Genomic DNA, 18532 nt, shown 5'->3' on the forward strand with positions numbered 1-18532 from the left:
TTCAGTCCACTGAAAGTTCTAAATAATGATCATAACTTCTTTCCCTCTGTTTTCCCAATATATATATATATATATATATATATATATATATGAGACAATGATTCTGTGATGTGCAAGACTTTAATTTGTTCTTACTAGGTTTTATCTTATTAGGTTCATTTGTAACCTGATCATTATCTCATGTTAGCTTTTGCCATCTAACTTTGAATTATCTGGAAATTTGATGAAATATGTTGTATGACTTTATCCAAGTCACTGCTAAAAATCCATGTTTCCTTATATGAAAAATTAGTAAGACTCACTTGAATGCAGAGAGTTGATAGACACATAATAAAGACTGGTTGTAACAAAAAGACCTGGTTGTAACAAAGACCTGGTTGTAACAAAACTAATATAAAATTTGCTTTAAAAAATTAACTACATAAATGCAACATGATGAAAACATGTTTAGAAAACTGTTCTGATAAACAAACTATCTGGAAGTTTTAATGGTCTATAAATGGTATATGTATCAACATAGTGACATGGCAGAAAAAAAAAAAAGATATTGCTATCTAGTATACATTATGGCAAGTGAATGAAAAAATAATTTTACCATACTCTACTTTGATCATAATACATTTGAAATACTGTGTTTATCTCTGGACTTTCTAGGAAAGTCATTGAGTAGTAACAACAAATAGTCATTAAGATGGAAACAAAATTAGACATTATGCCAAGGATCAGTTGAGGTAATCATTATCCTTGAAAATATGTCTTATTTGAAAACCTGTCATGTGGAAAAGATGTTAGGCCATTCTACTTTACTCAAGAAGAGAAAACTATGAGTAAAAGGTAAAAATCTTAGAGATACACATTTTTACTTAATCAGAGAAAAAAATTTAATAATTAAGCTGTTCAAGAATGGAAATAGATGATTTTGGAGGTAGAAGGTGTAGCCATCTTAAGAGTTATTCCAGTGGAGGCTGAATGACCACTTAATAGAGATTTTATTGAATACAATTTAAGGTACAAGTTGGATTAAATGACTTCTGAGGTCTCTTACAATTCTGTGATTCTGTGTGGGAGAAGAGGAAACATTCTAGGCCTGGAGAACAAGAAGAACAAAGTTTCTGAGATGAAGCATGCTTTCAGGAATCAGAGGCCAGTCTAGTTTAACATGTGAAAAATGTACTGTTGAATAATAATGCTTGCTAATTTTGAAAAGGTAGGCTGGTGCTAATATGCTAGGAATCTTTGAATTTTCGAAAGAAAACTTCAGCTTTTTACTGAGTAGACAATAAGGAGCCAGTATCAATTTTTGGAGAGAGAAGTAATATGAACAGACCTATCTATATGATAGGTCAATCTGGCAGCAAAATGAAAGATAGTTTGAACTAAAGAGAGAGGCAAAGACCTGAAGACCAGTTGAGAGGCAATAACAATAAATCAGGCAAGTAGTAACAAAGACTATGACTAGAGGGGTAACAGTAAAAACATAGAAAGAGTTTGAATGCAAGAGATGGAATTTATAGACTTATTTAACTATTGCATATATTATTGGGAAATTAAAAGTTAAGTTCAGATCTCCAAATATGATACACCTAGTAAATGTTTGTGCCAGAAGCAGAAAGGGTGACATATTCTGGATATGTAAATTTAAGGAAGGAATTTAAAGCTTACTTTTGAACAAATAAGTCCAGGTAGAAATGCATACATACAGACAAATATATATTATAAGCCATATAAGATGCATACCTGGAACTATAGACTTGGGAATCAAATAATTTGGAGGAGCAATTAAAATCATCAGAGCAAACCAGCTTGCCAAGGAAAATAATCTAAAGAAAGAACATATAGGCAGAACCCTGGGAATAAAAGCCACCCTAATGGGTCAAGAAGAAGAGAGGCAGCAACGGAACAATCAGAGAAGCAGAAAGAGACCAGTGACATCATATATCATACATACATACATCATTCAGAAGCCAAAGAAGATAGCCACTAGTGGGGAGTTGACTAAATGCTGGTAATGCTTAATAATGATTTGGGGATTGGGGAACAAGCTGAATAAAGGGATATGAGATTTTTAAGTTTAATCTTCATTATTAAAATTATTAACATTTTCCCATGAATTTCTTAAGTCTAGAAAATTTTAAATAAGGTAATTCAAGTTCTGATTTGTAGTATTACCCAGTTTCTGAAGTATGTATCTTTATGCTGAAAACTCAGCAATTTAACAATCAATTCTCCAAATAAAATTTAAACTGGCTCCCACACACTCTTCATATTATTATAAGCTGCCAAAAATCATCGAATAAATTTACTAAAAAAGCCATTGGCTTTTATGATTAAAAAACTATTGGCCCCATTTAAGAAAGTAATTTCAATAAAATAAAAGTGGTAAAGAAATAGTGTGAAACTAGAGTGTTTAGATATAATCAACAACAAGTATTTATTAATCACTTAATTCATGCCAAGGACTATAATAAGCACTGGGAATGCAAAACAAACAAAAATAAATGGAACCCCTGCCCTCAAGGAAGTTACATTCTGATGGAACAAGAGAGAACATACAAGGATTCTGAAAATCAGCAATGGAGGCTGGTTTTGGAAAGGTCCTGAGAAGAAAGGATGGCTGATCTGGGCCTTTCCTTAAAACACGGGTTCTAAAAACAACTCACAAATGGAAGAATTGAGGGCTTGGGTTGCATATTGGAGGAGAAAACAGTTGAGTCGTAGTGACAAAATTTGGAGAGTTAAGGTATAGACAGTTTTCTCAAGTAGTGTCATAATTAAAGGAAGCAAAAGATGGTTAGAAGATTTAAGGAAGATACATTTAAGACAGGAGATATGGACATATTTGGAAACAGCAAGAAAACAGTGGAAAAGGAGAAATTTATTTAGATATTTATAGATTCACTTGAGATACTGGTTTGATTAAATGATATCTAGAATCCCTTATAATCCTGAGATTCTATGAAGATACATTGATTGGGAAGTGAATAAAATCTTCTGCAACATCTCAGAGAGATAATAAGGCAAAGAGATTAAAGAAACAGTCAAAGGTATTAGTGGAGAGTGGAGATTTCCCCAAGGAACCACAACTGGGGTTGTCCATAACTCCAGCACTATTTCTTCTACATTTGGAATCAGTCTATTAACTCTAATCTTTGGTAGAAGGACACATCAGACAGTTATTCATATAGGGAGTTATTCATGGAAGTTATTCATATAGGGAGTAGGATCTATAATTCCTACCAAATCACTAGCCTGTACATTAGATCTCCTTTTGCACTGATCTCATATTCTCAGGAATAGAATTTAAATTAGTCTTGGAGGAAGATCAACATGGTAAGCAATACATAGCTTATTTTTGGTTTTGTTCAATAATATTTTATTTTTGTTTAACTCAGAGGTTTTCTTGGCAAAGACACTGGAAAGTTTTGCCATTTCCTTCTCCAGCTCATTTTATAGATGAGAAACTGAGGCTAGTAAGTATTTGAAGCCATATTTGAACTCAGGAAGATGAATCTGACTCCAGGCCCAGCATTCTGTTCAATGTACCATTTAGGTGTTCCACATACATAGCTAGTTACTTCATTAGATACCTAAGAAAGTTCTTTGGTATGCAGTATGCAAATGGGGGCTGTTATAATTGAGTTAATACTATTATCAAACTAGGAAGAAGAGATTTTATCATTTATGGCATTTTCCTTTCAACTCCTATACATATAGAGTAATTTTTTTTAAAATAGTTTTATTATTTTTTCAATGTATTTTTTCTAGAGCAGAATATTTTGCAATTCTTTAGTGGAAAAGTAGCCTATTTTTAAAAGAGGTATTGGGAAAGAAAAATAATTGCATCAATTTTCTAACCTTGTTGAATTTTTGTATTCTTTGTGACCAGTTTTCCATTGAACAGACAACATAAATGTTGCTGATAATTATATAGCATTACCTAACACATTACATATCATTTTGAGTATTCTTTACAGTAATAGTTACAAAGAATTGATGGCTGAGGTGGTAGAGGGGAAGAAACAGTTTTCTCCACTTAAAGATCATTTCATTTATAAAAGAGTAGTTCATTTTAATTTTAATTTTAGCACTGGTAAGTCTATTTATTGTAATGCTTACCATCATTGCACTGCTTCTTATTCTATGTAAGGATCAAAGCATATTTTGTAGTCATTCACTTTTTTAAAGAGAATGTTAAAAAATGCCAGTGGTGTCCACTGAATGATCCCTATCATAATTTATAATGTCATATAAAGTTGAAAATTGTTCAGATTCCTTAATTTGATAGGACAAATGCACAAGAGATATAAATCTACCACAATAACAGTCTGCAGTTAACTAATTTCAGTTTGTTTAGAATGTTAACAATGTAACATCTCTTAGTCTATTGGATCACATTAAACATTTTCATGTGAATGAGAAGTCCATAAAATCTGACTCAGTCCCCAAAGTTACACTTGACTGCAGCATATTAAGATGCAGTTCTTTGTTTTTAAACATGTTTTATATTTGGTAGAATCTATAAAAAAAGGAAAACTTTAAAAAAAGGAAACTTAGGGAGTGGGGGAAAAGCAGAAAGTATGTTTTTAAAGCAGTCATATGTGTATTTTGTCTTATAGAATAGATATTAGTCCTATTTTTATAGATGGGGAAACTGAAGTCCAAAGTCACAAAGTTAAGTGGCAGCATTGGGATTTGAACATGAATCATCTGGTACTACCAAATGTAGTGCTCTTTTCAATAATATCATAACACCCTCTTTAGAAAAGAGATTCTGTAAGATCCTTGCTAGCTTGGCCAGTATGATCATTTCCAAGATCATTCTTAGACTCTCAATGTATAGACCTCATCTAATTCCTTTAATTTCCAATCTAGTCATATGAAATTTGAATTTAAAATTTCACATATCAGTGATAGGCAGTGGCTTTTCTTAGTTCAAAAGACATAAGAAGACATAGAAATGCCTGATCTGTGTTAAACAGTGGCTCATAATTCACTTGCATGTAATATTGATTTTTACCTCATTTGATCAATCAACAAGAATTTATTAAACACATATTCTGTATCTAGTAGTGTGATACATCATCTATGACTAAAATACAAAGTATGAAATATTAGCTACTCTCAGAATGTTTCATTTGACAAAATGAGTCAACATGTATATAAAAAATGTAAAGAGAAAATTTAAAATAAATACAAGGTAGCAAGAGAAGAACAGCATGCCATGAAAGCAAGTAGAAAAAAGCTTTATGTTAAAAATGATGATTGGTATATATTTTGAAAAACACTCTGTGAAGCTGAGCTTCACAGCAGAGAGAAAACATTTTGGACATAGTTACTATACATCACAAAGGATACAGAGATAGGAGATGGAGCATTATATGAGTACTGGAGAGAATATTAGTTTGACTGGATCACAGAATAAGGCAAGGGAATAATGTGTGGTAAGGCTGGAAGAATAGATTAGAGCCAGTTTACAAAGGCATTAATTTTTTAATTGGAGTTTTTGCTTTATTCTGAAGGCAGTAAAGGAGTCACTGGTATCTGAATAGAAAGAGACATATTTAGAACCAAGTTGTTTAAGGAAAATCATTTTAGCACTTACATGGAGGATGAAGTGGAGAGAAATTTATGGGTAAAAGAATAATGCAAAATTTCATCTTCTATAGGTAGCAATTTCTGATCCCACTTAATTCCAGTGCCTTCCCTTTATCAATTATTTCAAATTTACCCTATACGTATCTTGTTTATACATATTGCATGTTGTCTTTCCTCATTAAACTGAGCTCCTTGATAGTAAGGATTATCATTTATATTTCTCTGTATTACTAGTTCTCAGCACAGTACTTGCCATGTAATAGGAACTTAGTAAATTTTTTTTGGCAGACTGATTGAAACTAATATAACAGTCTAGACAAGAAGTAATGAGGGCTTGGTAATAAGGTAATAGCAATATGAGTAAGGAGAAAAAATTAGATGAGAGAGATATAATAGCAATGCTAAGATATGACAACTGACTACCTTTATAAAGTGAGAGAGATTGAGAGTGAAGAATATAACTTCACTATATAAGTGAATCTGAGAAAATGGAAGAGTACTGGTATCTTCTATAGAAATAGGAAAGTTTGAAAGAGGGCAATGTTTGGGGTAAAAGATATTCATTTCTGCCCTGAACATGTTGATTTTGATATGTTTGAAGCATATTTAGTTTGAAATGTCTAAAAGGTATTTTGGCATTTGGAAATAAAGTTTAGAAAAGAGACTAGAGTTAGTTATGTAGATTACCTGCACAGAAATGAAAATTAATGCCATGGGAATTAATAAGTTCCAAAAAAAGAAAAAGAGGATAGAAAGAACAATATCCAGATAAAGTTTGGAATATGTTTAGTTAAGGGATATTGATGATAATCCAGCAAAGAAGATTGAGTAGAAAGAGAATATGTAGGAAGAGAAAAAGAAGTATTACAAAAAAGTGAGAGAGAACAAAATAAAAGGATATTGATGATAATCCAGCAAAGAAGATTGAGTAGAAAGAGAGTAGTAGGAAGAGAAAAAGGAGTGTTACAAAAAAGTGAGAAAGAACAAAATGAAAGAAGGACAATGCGAAATACTGAAGAGTTTGAGGAAGATTGGACTCAGAAAAGATTATTTATACAATGTAACACCAAGGTGACTCATCACTCATATTTCTGACTTCAAATATTGGGATCCTGAGCTCCAGTTAGAAATATTTCACCCTATCTTGCCTGGTTCTAAGCCTACCATTCCATTGCCTAGTCACCTCAAAGCCACGCTACCCTTTCTATCTCTACTTTCCCTATATGTGCTGTCTTCTTTTATTAAAATATAAGCTATCTGCATCTAGAGAAAGAACTAATAAATAGAATAATTATATACTTATATACATAAATATGTATGCGTATATAAATAGATGTGTATACATAAATTGGTATTAAATATAGAATAGATTATATATATGTACATGTATACATGTATACATACATATATATGTGCATACCTAATTGTATAATAGAAGCCATATTTAAGACAGAGAGGAGGAGGAGAGGGAGAGGAGAAAAATTATATAACTGTATTATATATTAAAAGGAATAGCAAATTGTACATAATAGATTTGCAGTTTCATTACTTTGCTATGTTATATAGTTTGTTTTATTCCATAAATTGCAAATTATTCCTTTGGTATGGGGATAATGCTGTATGTTTATTTGTATCCCCACAGCTCAGCAAAATTTCTGGCACACAGAAAGCAATCAATAAATACTTTCATTCATTCATTCACTCATTCTTTCATTCTTTGGAAAATCCCACTATCTTTATATAGCCAGGTTGGAGTTGTAAATATTTAGGGGTAACTTCCTCAAAAGTTTTTATAGTAGTTCTGAACTTACAGACAGAGAAACTCCTGAAGTTTTGACAACAGCCTCTTTCCCTGAGTCTTAAAAAACCAAACAGAACTGACAGGAAAAGTACAGATTAAATACCAGTTACAGTTTAACACTACACTAGGACTTTTGGGGACAATTTATAAAATCTAAAGATTATGAAAGGAGGGAAATAATCTTTGAAGAGGGCATTCAAGACTGGATAAGATTTTAAAAGAAGAGATTTTCAAAAAGGATGGAGACATTGCATATGAGTTAGAGAAAACAACATAAGTTACTCACCAAGAATTGGATGAACTTGACCTCTCCACATTATGCAGTTAAGAACATTGTGCTGCAAGATATTTAAAAGCAACTCCCCTGTTTAAAAAACAATTAGCAGCAGAGGAGAGAGATAGACTTTTAGATTTTCTTATTCAAGTATATTTGAAAAAATTTCCTTTTAGTTCATTATCTTCCAGGGATAAAACATTTGCAAAGAAAATGCTAAAATTTTGAAATTTGAATATATGGGTTTTTTTTTTTTCAGTTGGACTTGCTTAAGTAACTCCTTCCCAATAAGAAAACCTCTTCTATCAGTGAATATAGATCCACAGTTTCAGAGATATAGGTAGATGACCTACTTTGAGTTCAATTGCCAGCAAATGATGATAAGCTTGTATTGTCAGTCAATCACTATTTCCTTCTTCCTTGTAAAATAAAGTGAGAAGATGTCTGACAAGGGTTATTGTTTAATTTGTCACTATGGAACTATTTTTTGTCTGTCTTTTTTTTTTTTTTTCTACTACATTTTTTTTTAATCTGTGAAGCTAATTAGCTAATTTAGGAATTTGCCCCATGACCTCATTAGTACTTTGCCCTAATGAAATGTGCATTTAATGGGCCCATTACTGGTGTGTTCTCTCTCAAACAAATGCTCCTCAGAGATCTTTATCTTTTGACTTCTATTTTTAGCATGTACTGTATAGATTCATCTGTCAATCATTCCAGTTATTTCTGGTATTCATTAGAAAAAATGTGAAATATTTTTCTAAGGTAACTAATTTTTAAACATTATATTCAATAAACCATCTCTAGATGATAAAGGCCTTCCAAAGGGTTTTTAATGCAATAATGATATGAATTTTTACATGAGAAAAATAATTTAGTGGGACAATATAATTCATTGGGCATTAAGGAATATGTTATACCTTAAACAAATATGATCTTCCTAGTTAATTAAAATGGAAAAGATAGATAGACAGATGTTTGTGTCTATAAATGTGTATGCATATATACATATATATGTATACATATACATAACACACATATATATATGTGTGTATAATAGAGGAGTATTATGGATCAAAAAACAAAACTACCGTCTAGTAGGTGAATCAAGGAATGAAATGACTGTCAATATCACAAGTTAAAATAGAAGGTTTGAAAAATCTTGATTGTCTGGTAACTTATTCTCTGGTTATTTGTTCCTCTGCTCATTTCTGTTTTTATTACCTTCTATATGCAACCTAAGAATGGGTGTCATCATAACTCAGAAACAACACTTTTTCTTCCTTGACTAGTTGTATGATGGGAATCTAAAGTTCCCTCCTTCCCTGTAATTCTCTCCTTTAGTCTCCCTTCTTCCTTTTCAGTCCAAATTTCTCTCTCTCTCTCCTTTCTCTCTCTCTCTCTCTCTTTTTCTCTCTGTCTCTCTCTTTCACTTTCTCTCTCACAAACACACATTCTCACAGACTTTCACACACAGCTTGATCATGTGTTTTAAATTAGATACACTAATTTAGGTCACTTCTCTTAGATAAGGAGGAAGTCATCCTAGAGAAAGGAATAAATGATAACTTCATAGTTTTCAAAATGTCTTCACATAGATTGTCATTTAATGCCAATAGTAATCTGTTAAGATAATTACACAAGAATTTGAAAAGATATTTTCCCCTCAACTCTACTTTCCTCATTTTTATCTGAAGCTTATTTCATTTATATCTGTCACAAAGTAAGTGCTTCATACATTCTTGAAAACTGTTTGATTGATGTTTCACTTTAATAAGCATTCTAACTAGAAAAATATATCAAAAGAGTAGTAACTATAAAATTGTTATAAATTGTTATATATGTGTATATATATATAAATAAGAATGCTATTGAAACATATCTCATGCTCATAAGTTCATCATCATCAACATTTATAAAGCACATATGTGTTATGCCCTGTTATCCATCCCTGCATCCATTCTGTCTGTCTGACTGTCTGTTTGCCTATCTCTCTCTCTCTCTCTATTTCTCTACCTATCACATTTAAATTTTGTAGGGGATAGAGCATCAAGCATAGAGTCAGGAAGTTTCATCTTTATCAGCTCTAATCTAGCTCTAGACATTTTTTAGCTATATGATTATGAGCAAGTCACAACTATTTTTGCCTCAGTTTCTTGAGTTGGAAAAAGAAATGACAAACTATTGCAGTATCATTGCCAAATAGAGTCATGGAAAGTCAAATATGACTGAAACAATTGAAAAATAGCAGCAACAAATATACACACATATACAAATATATAAATATATATATATATATATATATAATGTATATTACATAATTTATACACATAGATATATGTATATTTATATGTGTATATATACATATGTATACACATAATTATCTCATTTGAGTCTTAAAGATGTTATTTTTAATTTATAAATATTTATTGGTTTACAGTGTTTGTTAGAATGCAACAATCTGGTAGCAGCCAATGAGGATACTGATAGAAATGAGAAGGAAATAAGAAAATGGCATACATGTTTTTTCAAAGTAAAATGCTAACAAGTTATTGATCTGGCAAATTGGTATGAAAATTTCATGGATTATTCTGCTTTGCTTCCCATTGTTCTTAAACTTAGATATCAATATTCTGCTAAATAGTTCAATGAAAATTAAAATACATCAATAATTAAAATGTATATATTTGATTTCATATACGTTCAAAATGGCATGATGTCAGAAGGAGGACTGATGTGGGTTTTTCTTACTCACAGTTACATATGGCTTGTGCAAGTGGCTACAAGGACGTGGCTTCCCTTATCCTTGACCATGGTGCAGATCTCAATGTGGTGGATAATCAGTACTGGACACCTCTCCATTTAGCAGCAAAATATGGCCAGGTAAATTGATCTCCTTATTTGTTTATAATTGTTGATTTTAGAGTATGAAGCATTTTGAGTTTATTCTTTAATTTCACAATTTATGTTCTTTTGTAGTGTCAAAACTTATAACATTACTTTACATCTCAGCATCAGGTGCCACAAGTTTTTGTTATTGTTTTTTTTTTTCCCTTTTGGCTTGTACAGCATATTAAGGAAGAAACTTCATTAGCAGAACCAGGGAGAAAAAAAAATCTACCAGTAGGAAAAATATATATATATATATATATATATATATTTTATATGTATTTTTAACAATTATTCATATCCTATTCTACACCTCCTGAGGGGGGAAAAATTCATGAATTTGTAAAACACTCAATAAAATAAGTATCAGAATGATGTCTATTTAACCTTGTATTGTAAATTTACAAGTCAATAGTAATTCTACTTGTTTTATGTGGTTAGCTTCCTGAAAGCTAACTTAAATTTTATATGTTCTTTTTCTCCTTGTAAACATCTACTATGTTTTAAATTTTTTAATGGACAAATTATGGGCAATTTATTAGTTTGAATCCTATTACCTATAGCAATTAAACTTTATTGAATATATTTTCAATAAATTGCTATGCTAGCTATTATTACATTAAATATATAAATGTGTTGGTACTTTATATTTGCACAGTGCTTCACAACTTATATGACTTGAACTCACAATCTCACTTCCTCTTCACAAATAAAAAGTAGATAATAATTGTTTCTTTTTTGGCCAGGAATTCTGAGGTACTCCTCCTCCCAAATTGATTTTTTTTAAGTAGGTAAAAGAGGGCATTTTTTGCTTCGTTTCTTACCTAGTCTTAATCACTAAATGGGCATTACCTCAGACAAACTGATTCCTGGATAAAACTTTAGCTGAAAATACCTAAGATCTCCCACAGTATTCCACTGCATCCAGGGCCATCTCCAGTAATTCTAATGTATGTTTAATAGGATCCAGATGGCTATGGAAAAGATAGTGAGGCTGTTGACCTTGCACAACCATGCCTCACTAAAATGCAATGCATTTACAAGTCATGACATCATGACTTCCTAATTTCATTGGTTTTCTTCCAGAACAAAGGAAAAATAACAACAATCCTCTTTTTTGTTGCAATTGTTGAAACAGAGAATAAGAGTTTATTAAGCACCTCCTATGTTCTCGGTATTGTGCAAAATACTTTATAAATATTTCATTTGATTCTCACAACTACTCTGTGAGATGGATGCTATTATCATCCTCCTTAACAATGATCGTCTTCACAAAAACATTGTGTGAAGTTGCCTTTGTATCCATTTTGCAGATAAAGAAACTGAGTCACAGAAAGGTTAATAATGTGCTCGAACTCCCATAGTCCAATTCCAATGATCTTTAAAAAAAAATTGTCACTGCTTCCTTATTATGGAAGATTGTACTAAGTATTTCCTGACAGGCCCCTAACTCTACATATCTTATTATTAAGCGCCGATTATTTCCAGGCCTATGTTAAGCCCTAAGAATGGAAGTGTAATGAAGCAGTTCCTGCTCTCAAGGCTCTTTCATTCTTTTGTAAACATTGTTGTTTAGTCCTTTTCAGTTGAGTCCCACTCTTTGTGAGATTTTAGCGTTTTCTCACCAAAAATACTGATACTGAAGTTGCTTGCCATATCCTTCTCATTTTATAGATGAGAAAACTGAGACAAGCAGGGTTAAATAACTTGCCCAGGGCTACTCATCTAGTAAATATCCGGGGTCAGATTTGAACTCAGGAAGATGATTCTCGCTAACTTCAGGCCTGACACTTAACCTACTATGCCATATGTATGCCATGAGTAGCTACTCATTGTAAAAATATTATAAACATACACATAAACTGTACACAGATAAATATATAAAAGGAACATAAAACATACATAAGAAATAATATCCAGAGGAAGAGAGGAGTAATATAGTCAAAACCCAGGTATAAGTCATTTCCCTTTAAAAGAAGTAAGGGATCCTAAGAGAAAGAAGTAAGCAATATATACTTCCAGGCATCAAAGACAGCAGACACAAGAAACAGTAGATGAGATGTCATGTCCAAGGAACATTCAGTAGGGAAGTTTGTCAAAAATACAGAATGTGTAAAAGGGAATAATATTAAATGATTTGGGGGAAGTAGGTGGAAGGAAGTTATAAAGGCTAAGGATTTTGCATTTTAGCCTAGAAGTAATCTAGAGTAACTGAAAAATTTTGAGTGAGATAGTAACATGATTGAGTTATATTGTTTTTTTAGGAGCTGAGTGAAAAATGGACTGGAGGAGAAAAAGACTATAAAAATGTAGAAATAAATTAAGAGGCAGTCACAATAGTGAGATGAAAGGTGATAAGAGTCCAGGTTTCTGCTATTGAATATATAAATGGGAAAAAAGAGGGAAGATCAAGAAAGATATTGTACAGATATAATTGCCATATGCAAAGTTTGGAAATTGGATGTAAAGTTAAAAGTCAAATATTACATTGATGCTATAGATTTATGAAGAAAATGAAAATGCACTCAAGAGAAATGCAAACTTTTGGAAGAAGGATATTTTGGGGGAATTAAATCTGATCTGTTAAGTTTCAGCTACATATGGTATATTAGTTTAGAAGGCTTTAAAATAGGCAATTAACAATAAAGTACCGTGCTTTAGGAGAGAAATGTGTGCCTGTGTATATGACATTGCCATTTATCTGAATAAAAAATAATTTTTAATCCATGATAGTTCATAAGATCACCAAAGAAGAAAATAAGAGAGAGATCAGTTTTCAGCATAGAGCTTAGGGGAGAATACCTATAATGTAGGTATTAGTGTATAAGAGAAGGATGATCATATTAAAGAATTTGAGAAGTAAAGGCCATACCTATAGAAGAAAAAACTAAAGGAGAGCAATATCATAGAACACAAGGGGGACAGTATCCCAGAAGAAGGAAAATAGTCAACAGGGTCAAAACCAAACGAAAACAAACAAAACAAAACCAAAATAATTCACTAATTAATGATTAATATAAGAGAAATAATTATTTCAGATAGATAGACAGATAGATAATAGTATTCCAGCATAATTGACTTCCTTTGTGTTCTAATATTTATTTTATGTATTTAAAACTGTTATTCTGAGAAGGGGTCCATATGCTTCACCATAATGCCAAATGAGTATATGACATTTCCTTAGAGAGATTTTTTAAAAAAGGAATTTAGCTATGAAAAGAAAAAAATAAATATATGTTAATTTCTTGAGGGGCTAACAAGGCTAAAGGAAAAGCTTTGTAGGGCTACCATAAACTTGAATATGATTATAGCTGGAGAAAGGGAGCAGTGGATAGGGAAAAATGGAAAAGGACAAAATAGAAAAACTTAAAGGAGAAAGCTTCTAGAAGAGATAAAAAGGATAAAAAGGATGGGATCTTTAATAGAAGTCAAAGTGTGGGGCTGGACAAAAAGAAGTAAAGCTTTTTTATCTTACTTTTCAAATATTTCACACTTTCACAATGATTTATGTCACAAACTGACTTTTTTCACCTCACTAGGTCTCACATTCAAAAAGATACTTTTTCAAGAATATTCTATGCCTTAGCTAATAATGAATTTCTGCTGTAGAAATGACTTCTTCAGAAAAAAAAAAACTATTTTAAAAAGTACAGTAGATAGCTATGAAAGGTGAATAATTCATGATTCTTTTAATATGAAATATAACTCACAAGTGATGGAGTGAAATGTATTCTCATTTTCCTTCCAGTTACCTAATTAAGATTCTATTAATATATTTGATACCATGTGCTGAAAGTGTCTAAGTGAATTCATCTTGACTGCCATTTTGAATGTGATACTGAAGTATATATTTACCAATAAAGTGAAACATCACTTGAATTATCTCAAGATTATGAGATACCTCTAAAATGGACATAAAGGAGTTCTATTGTAATGCTATTGGTAAACAAATATACTTTCCTCTTTGACCTTATGTATGTTCTCTTTCACACTTGGTTCACTGCAATAATTCATTGCACTGAAATATAAGTAGTCCAAATTATCATCTATCTGAGCTACGTAAAAGAAGGTAGTGTTTTACTTTATCTAGTGAGGAACCACTTTAATGTTCCTCTAGGGCATGAAAGGAATATCTAACTTCTGGCTTCATGTGGCTATGTTGTCCAGTTTGGGAATTTTACTTAAGTATTATAGAAAATATTGGTTAAAAACAAAAATGTGAGAATTTATGATTTTAAATCTCCAAAATCTATCAATAACTATCTCCCCAATATGCACAAACATCCCAATAACATCCTAATACTTAATTTGTAATGGCAACATTGTTTATTTAACATAGATGATAGTGGTAGAGGGTAATTGTTATACATTTTATTGTGAAGTCATTATCCAATCTTTTCTCCAAATATTCTTTTATTTACTCTCTCATATTTGGGTTCTTTGAAGACCCAAATCTACCAATATGTGGAGTTTGTGAAAATATTAAAGTTATATATTGAGTCTTGAAGGAACCAAATATAGCTTGGAGTTGCTGATGAAGAGGAACATTCATTTAATGAAAGACAGCCAATGTAATTAAATGGATTTGGGAGATGGTTTGTTGTATAAAACAAATAGTAAGCAGGAAAGTTTAGTTATATTAAATCATATAGTAAGTAAAGTATTAGAAAACTGGAATGGGAAGGAAGAGATCAGCTTATGAAGGGCTTCAAAAGCTATAATTGTTTTTACTTGTAAAGGGGTTGTAGTATGTGGATATTATTTTTATTTTTGCCCATGAACCTTATGCATGCCAACAAGAGTCTCTAGAGGTGTCTCACAGAGAGGCAAAAATGGGCATCTATAGCATCTCCTTCTCCTACCCTTCTCCAGGTAAGATTTTGATTTCTGCAAGAGGGGAAACAGAAAGTTGTGACCTCTTCAGAAAGAAGAAATACCATGCTAGAATTATGTCTTTCTGATATTTTAAATAGTGTTAATCTAGGAAAAAAGTAACTTTTGGACTTACGACAAAATATTGATTACTATTTATTAATAATAGGAAATAACTACCCCAAACTCCATAACTAATATTTGAATCACTTTTCATCACATGTCAATCCCACAATGAAAACCCATAACAACATAGTGAAGAAACTCATTTGCCCAAAGTCAGTAGCAAAACAGAAATCAGAGAAAGTATATGCAAACAACAATATATTAGAAAATACAGAGAGAGGTACCTCTCACTGGGAATCAGGTAACTTGACTCATCATTGAGAGAGAAAGAAAAAGACACAGAGACAGAGAGAAACAGAGGCAGACACTCTGAAGGAGATAAAGAGATACAGACAGAGACAATCCAAGATCTCACCCAAGAAGAAATTCTTGGAAGTATCTAGTATAGCAAGCTAGAAATAGAAGGAACATGATAAAAGTGCTACATATTTACTTCTTTCCAATGTTTCTCTCTCTTTGGTAATCTGAAGAGTGTTTGGAATGGTGCATCTTCTATTTTGAAACTGTAAACTGGAAGAGCCCTTAGCAATTCAAGCCCAGTCCTCATGTAGGTATGGGATAATGAGTAATCAGTATACACTGCTAGGAGAGAGTCCCATATAAATGTTCCTTTGAGATAAATGTTATATAAATATATTTAATTCATAATAAGGAAGGAACCCTTAAAGTTTAAAAATAGAAAGGAGTGACATAATTACCTGGACTTTAAGAAACTTACTTAAGAAGCCAAATGGAGACACCCTAAATACTTGTAGAAATGATTTAATGAGTTTGTTTTAAATAGAACAAAAAAAAATGATAGTATGTTACTGTGAGTTACCTATAATAGTAAGATACTAATGAGGCATTGACCTATTGAATATATGAAAATATTTCTTTGAATAATTTATTCTTTTTTTTTCTTTACTTAAAACTAAATAGAAAAAAGAAAGAAAAAGGAAAGCAAAACAAAACACTGTCATGTGCCCAACAGGATATCATTGATGATTCAATATATGTAACAATACATTTCCATTTTAAGAAAGCATATATAGTAATAGAAGACGTAATCATGATTGTCCTTTTCTTCACTTTCTTGTAGGTTATTGTTTTGTTCTCTGCTGTGTACTTTTTACTATATTCTTTTTCCACTTTTCTCCCCCCCAGCATACTACACTTAAGCATGGATATATATATATATATACATATATTTATATTCACACCTACACATAGATATACCCATATGTATCAACATATACAAATATAAACACCAATATGTATACATACATACATGTTTATATAAACATGCTTTCCCCCCCCCAATTCAAGTCAAGTATTTATTAAGTGTTTCCTTTGTTCCAGGGACTGAGCCAAACAGCTATATAAAAAGTCTTATATAACTGGGAGGTAATTTTTATATTATTTTTATATATTTTTATTATTTTTATATTAATTTTATTAATTTTTATATATTTTTATATTATTATAACTTTTTATTTACAAGATGGATATATGGGTAATTTTTCAGCATTGATAATTGCAAAACCTTTTGTTCCAATTTTTCCCTTCCTTCCCCCCATCCCCTCCCCAGATGGCAGGTTGACCAATACATGTTAAATATGTTAAAGTATATTAAACATGCTTTTTTAATTAATTTAATTTTAATACATTCATATAGTTTACATATAGGTTTTTCTCTTGTTTGAATCTCTAAGTTTAACTTTGAGATCAATAGTTATTAGCCCCGCTTTTTTTCTCATAAATTCTACTCCTGATTCTTGTTGTGTGTGTGTGTGTGTGTGTGTGTGTGTATGCGTGTGTGTGTGTGTGTATAATTTCCTATCCCCTACACACCTACATATATATAATTTCCTATCCTTGCTAATTTTTTTACTTAAGTTCTACTTCTTAATTTGCCTTGTTACTACATAACCTCCCTCTACCCATGGATCCTCCCTTCTCTTCTTTTCTTACCTTTTCCCTCCCTTTTTTTCTCTTACTCATTAATCTACACATCACTACCAAAAAGCAATATACCCTTCTACACCACAACCTATCCTAATCCCTCTCCCCCAATTTCTTTATAGTCCTTTATATATTCTTTATAGTTCTTTACAGATTCTTTATAGTTCCTTATTTAACACGTTCCAGATGTGAGTAGCTTTTAAGAACTACCAGACCTCCTTTCCTATCTAATGCCTCTGTGTCAGTTTTTCCTTTGTACCTCATTTGTGTAGCATAATTATTATTTTTACCTTTTTCTAGATAATTTTTCTTTTTAGAGTGATAACATACTTAGCTCTACCCCAATATTTTTTAAGCTACCTATTTGCTTATGTCAAATTTAGACAAATAATTTATATTTCTATAGATGAATCATAGTCTGTCCTTGCTGTGTCCCTTGAAATTAGTCTTTGATGTTGGTTCTTGTATGTTAAATTTTCTATTGACTTCGGGTTTGGTTAAGACAAAATGTGAAAATTTGTGAGTTTACTGAATATCCACTTTTTTTTCCTATTCAATATTATATTTAGTTTTGTAAGATGTGATATTTTTGGCCATAGGCCTACTCCTTTTGATTGTTGGTATATAACATTCCAGTTTATTGTAGCTGCTAATAAATCCTGTACAAATCTAATTGTAGTTCTAGTGTATTTGATTGTTTTTTGTTTCTTGTAAAATTTTCTCTTTGATCTGGGACTTTTGAAATTTAACAATAATGTTCATATATAGCATATATATGATCCTATGATTGTAGGATCTCTTTGAGATGCTGATCAGTGGGTTCTTTTCTATTTCAATTTTCCTCTCATGTTCTATCACTTCAGGACAATTTTCTTTGATTATTTCTTGTAATACTGTGTCAGAGTTCTTTATTGGTCACAGTTTTTAGATAATCCATTTATTCTTATGTTTTCTTTTCTTGGTCTATTCCCAGATGTTTTTTTTTTTTAACTTATGTTTTACACTCTCTTCTGTTATTTCATTCTTTTATT

The 18532-nt window shown here is 31.4% G+C and overlaps 1 protein-coding gene across 1 annotated transcript in view; it reads left to right on the top strand.

Annotated features, from left to right (window-relative positions):
• MYO16 (myosin XVI) overlaps window positions 1–18532 on the top strand; it is a 713480-nt gene that overhangs the window by 178816 nt on the left and 516132 nt on the right. The window contains exon 7 of the mRNA XM_031958702.1: window positions 10428–10553. Within this exon, the coding sequence (XP_031814562.1) occupies window positions 10428–10553 (126 nt within the window). The remainder of the gene's footprint in view (window positions 1–10427; window positions 10554–18532) is intronic.

Source organism: Sarcophilus harrisii, chromosome 3, assembly GCF_902635505.1.
Source record: "Sarcophilus harrisii chromosome 3, mSarHar1.11, whole genome shotgun sequence".
NCBI classification, from domain to species: domain Eukaryota; kingdom Metazoa; phylum Chordata; class Mammalia; order Dasyuromorphia; family Dasyuridae; genus Sarcophilus; species Sarcophilus harrisii.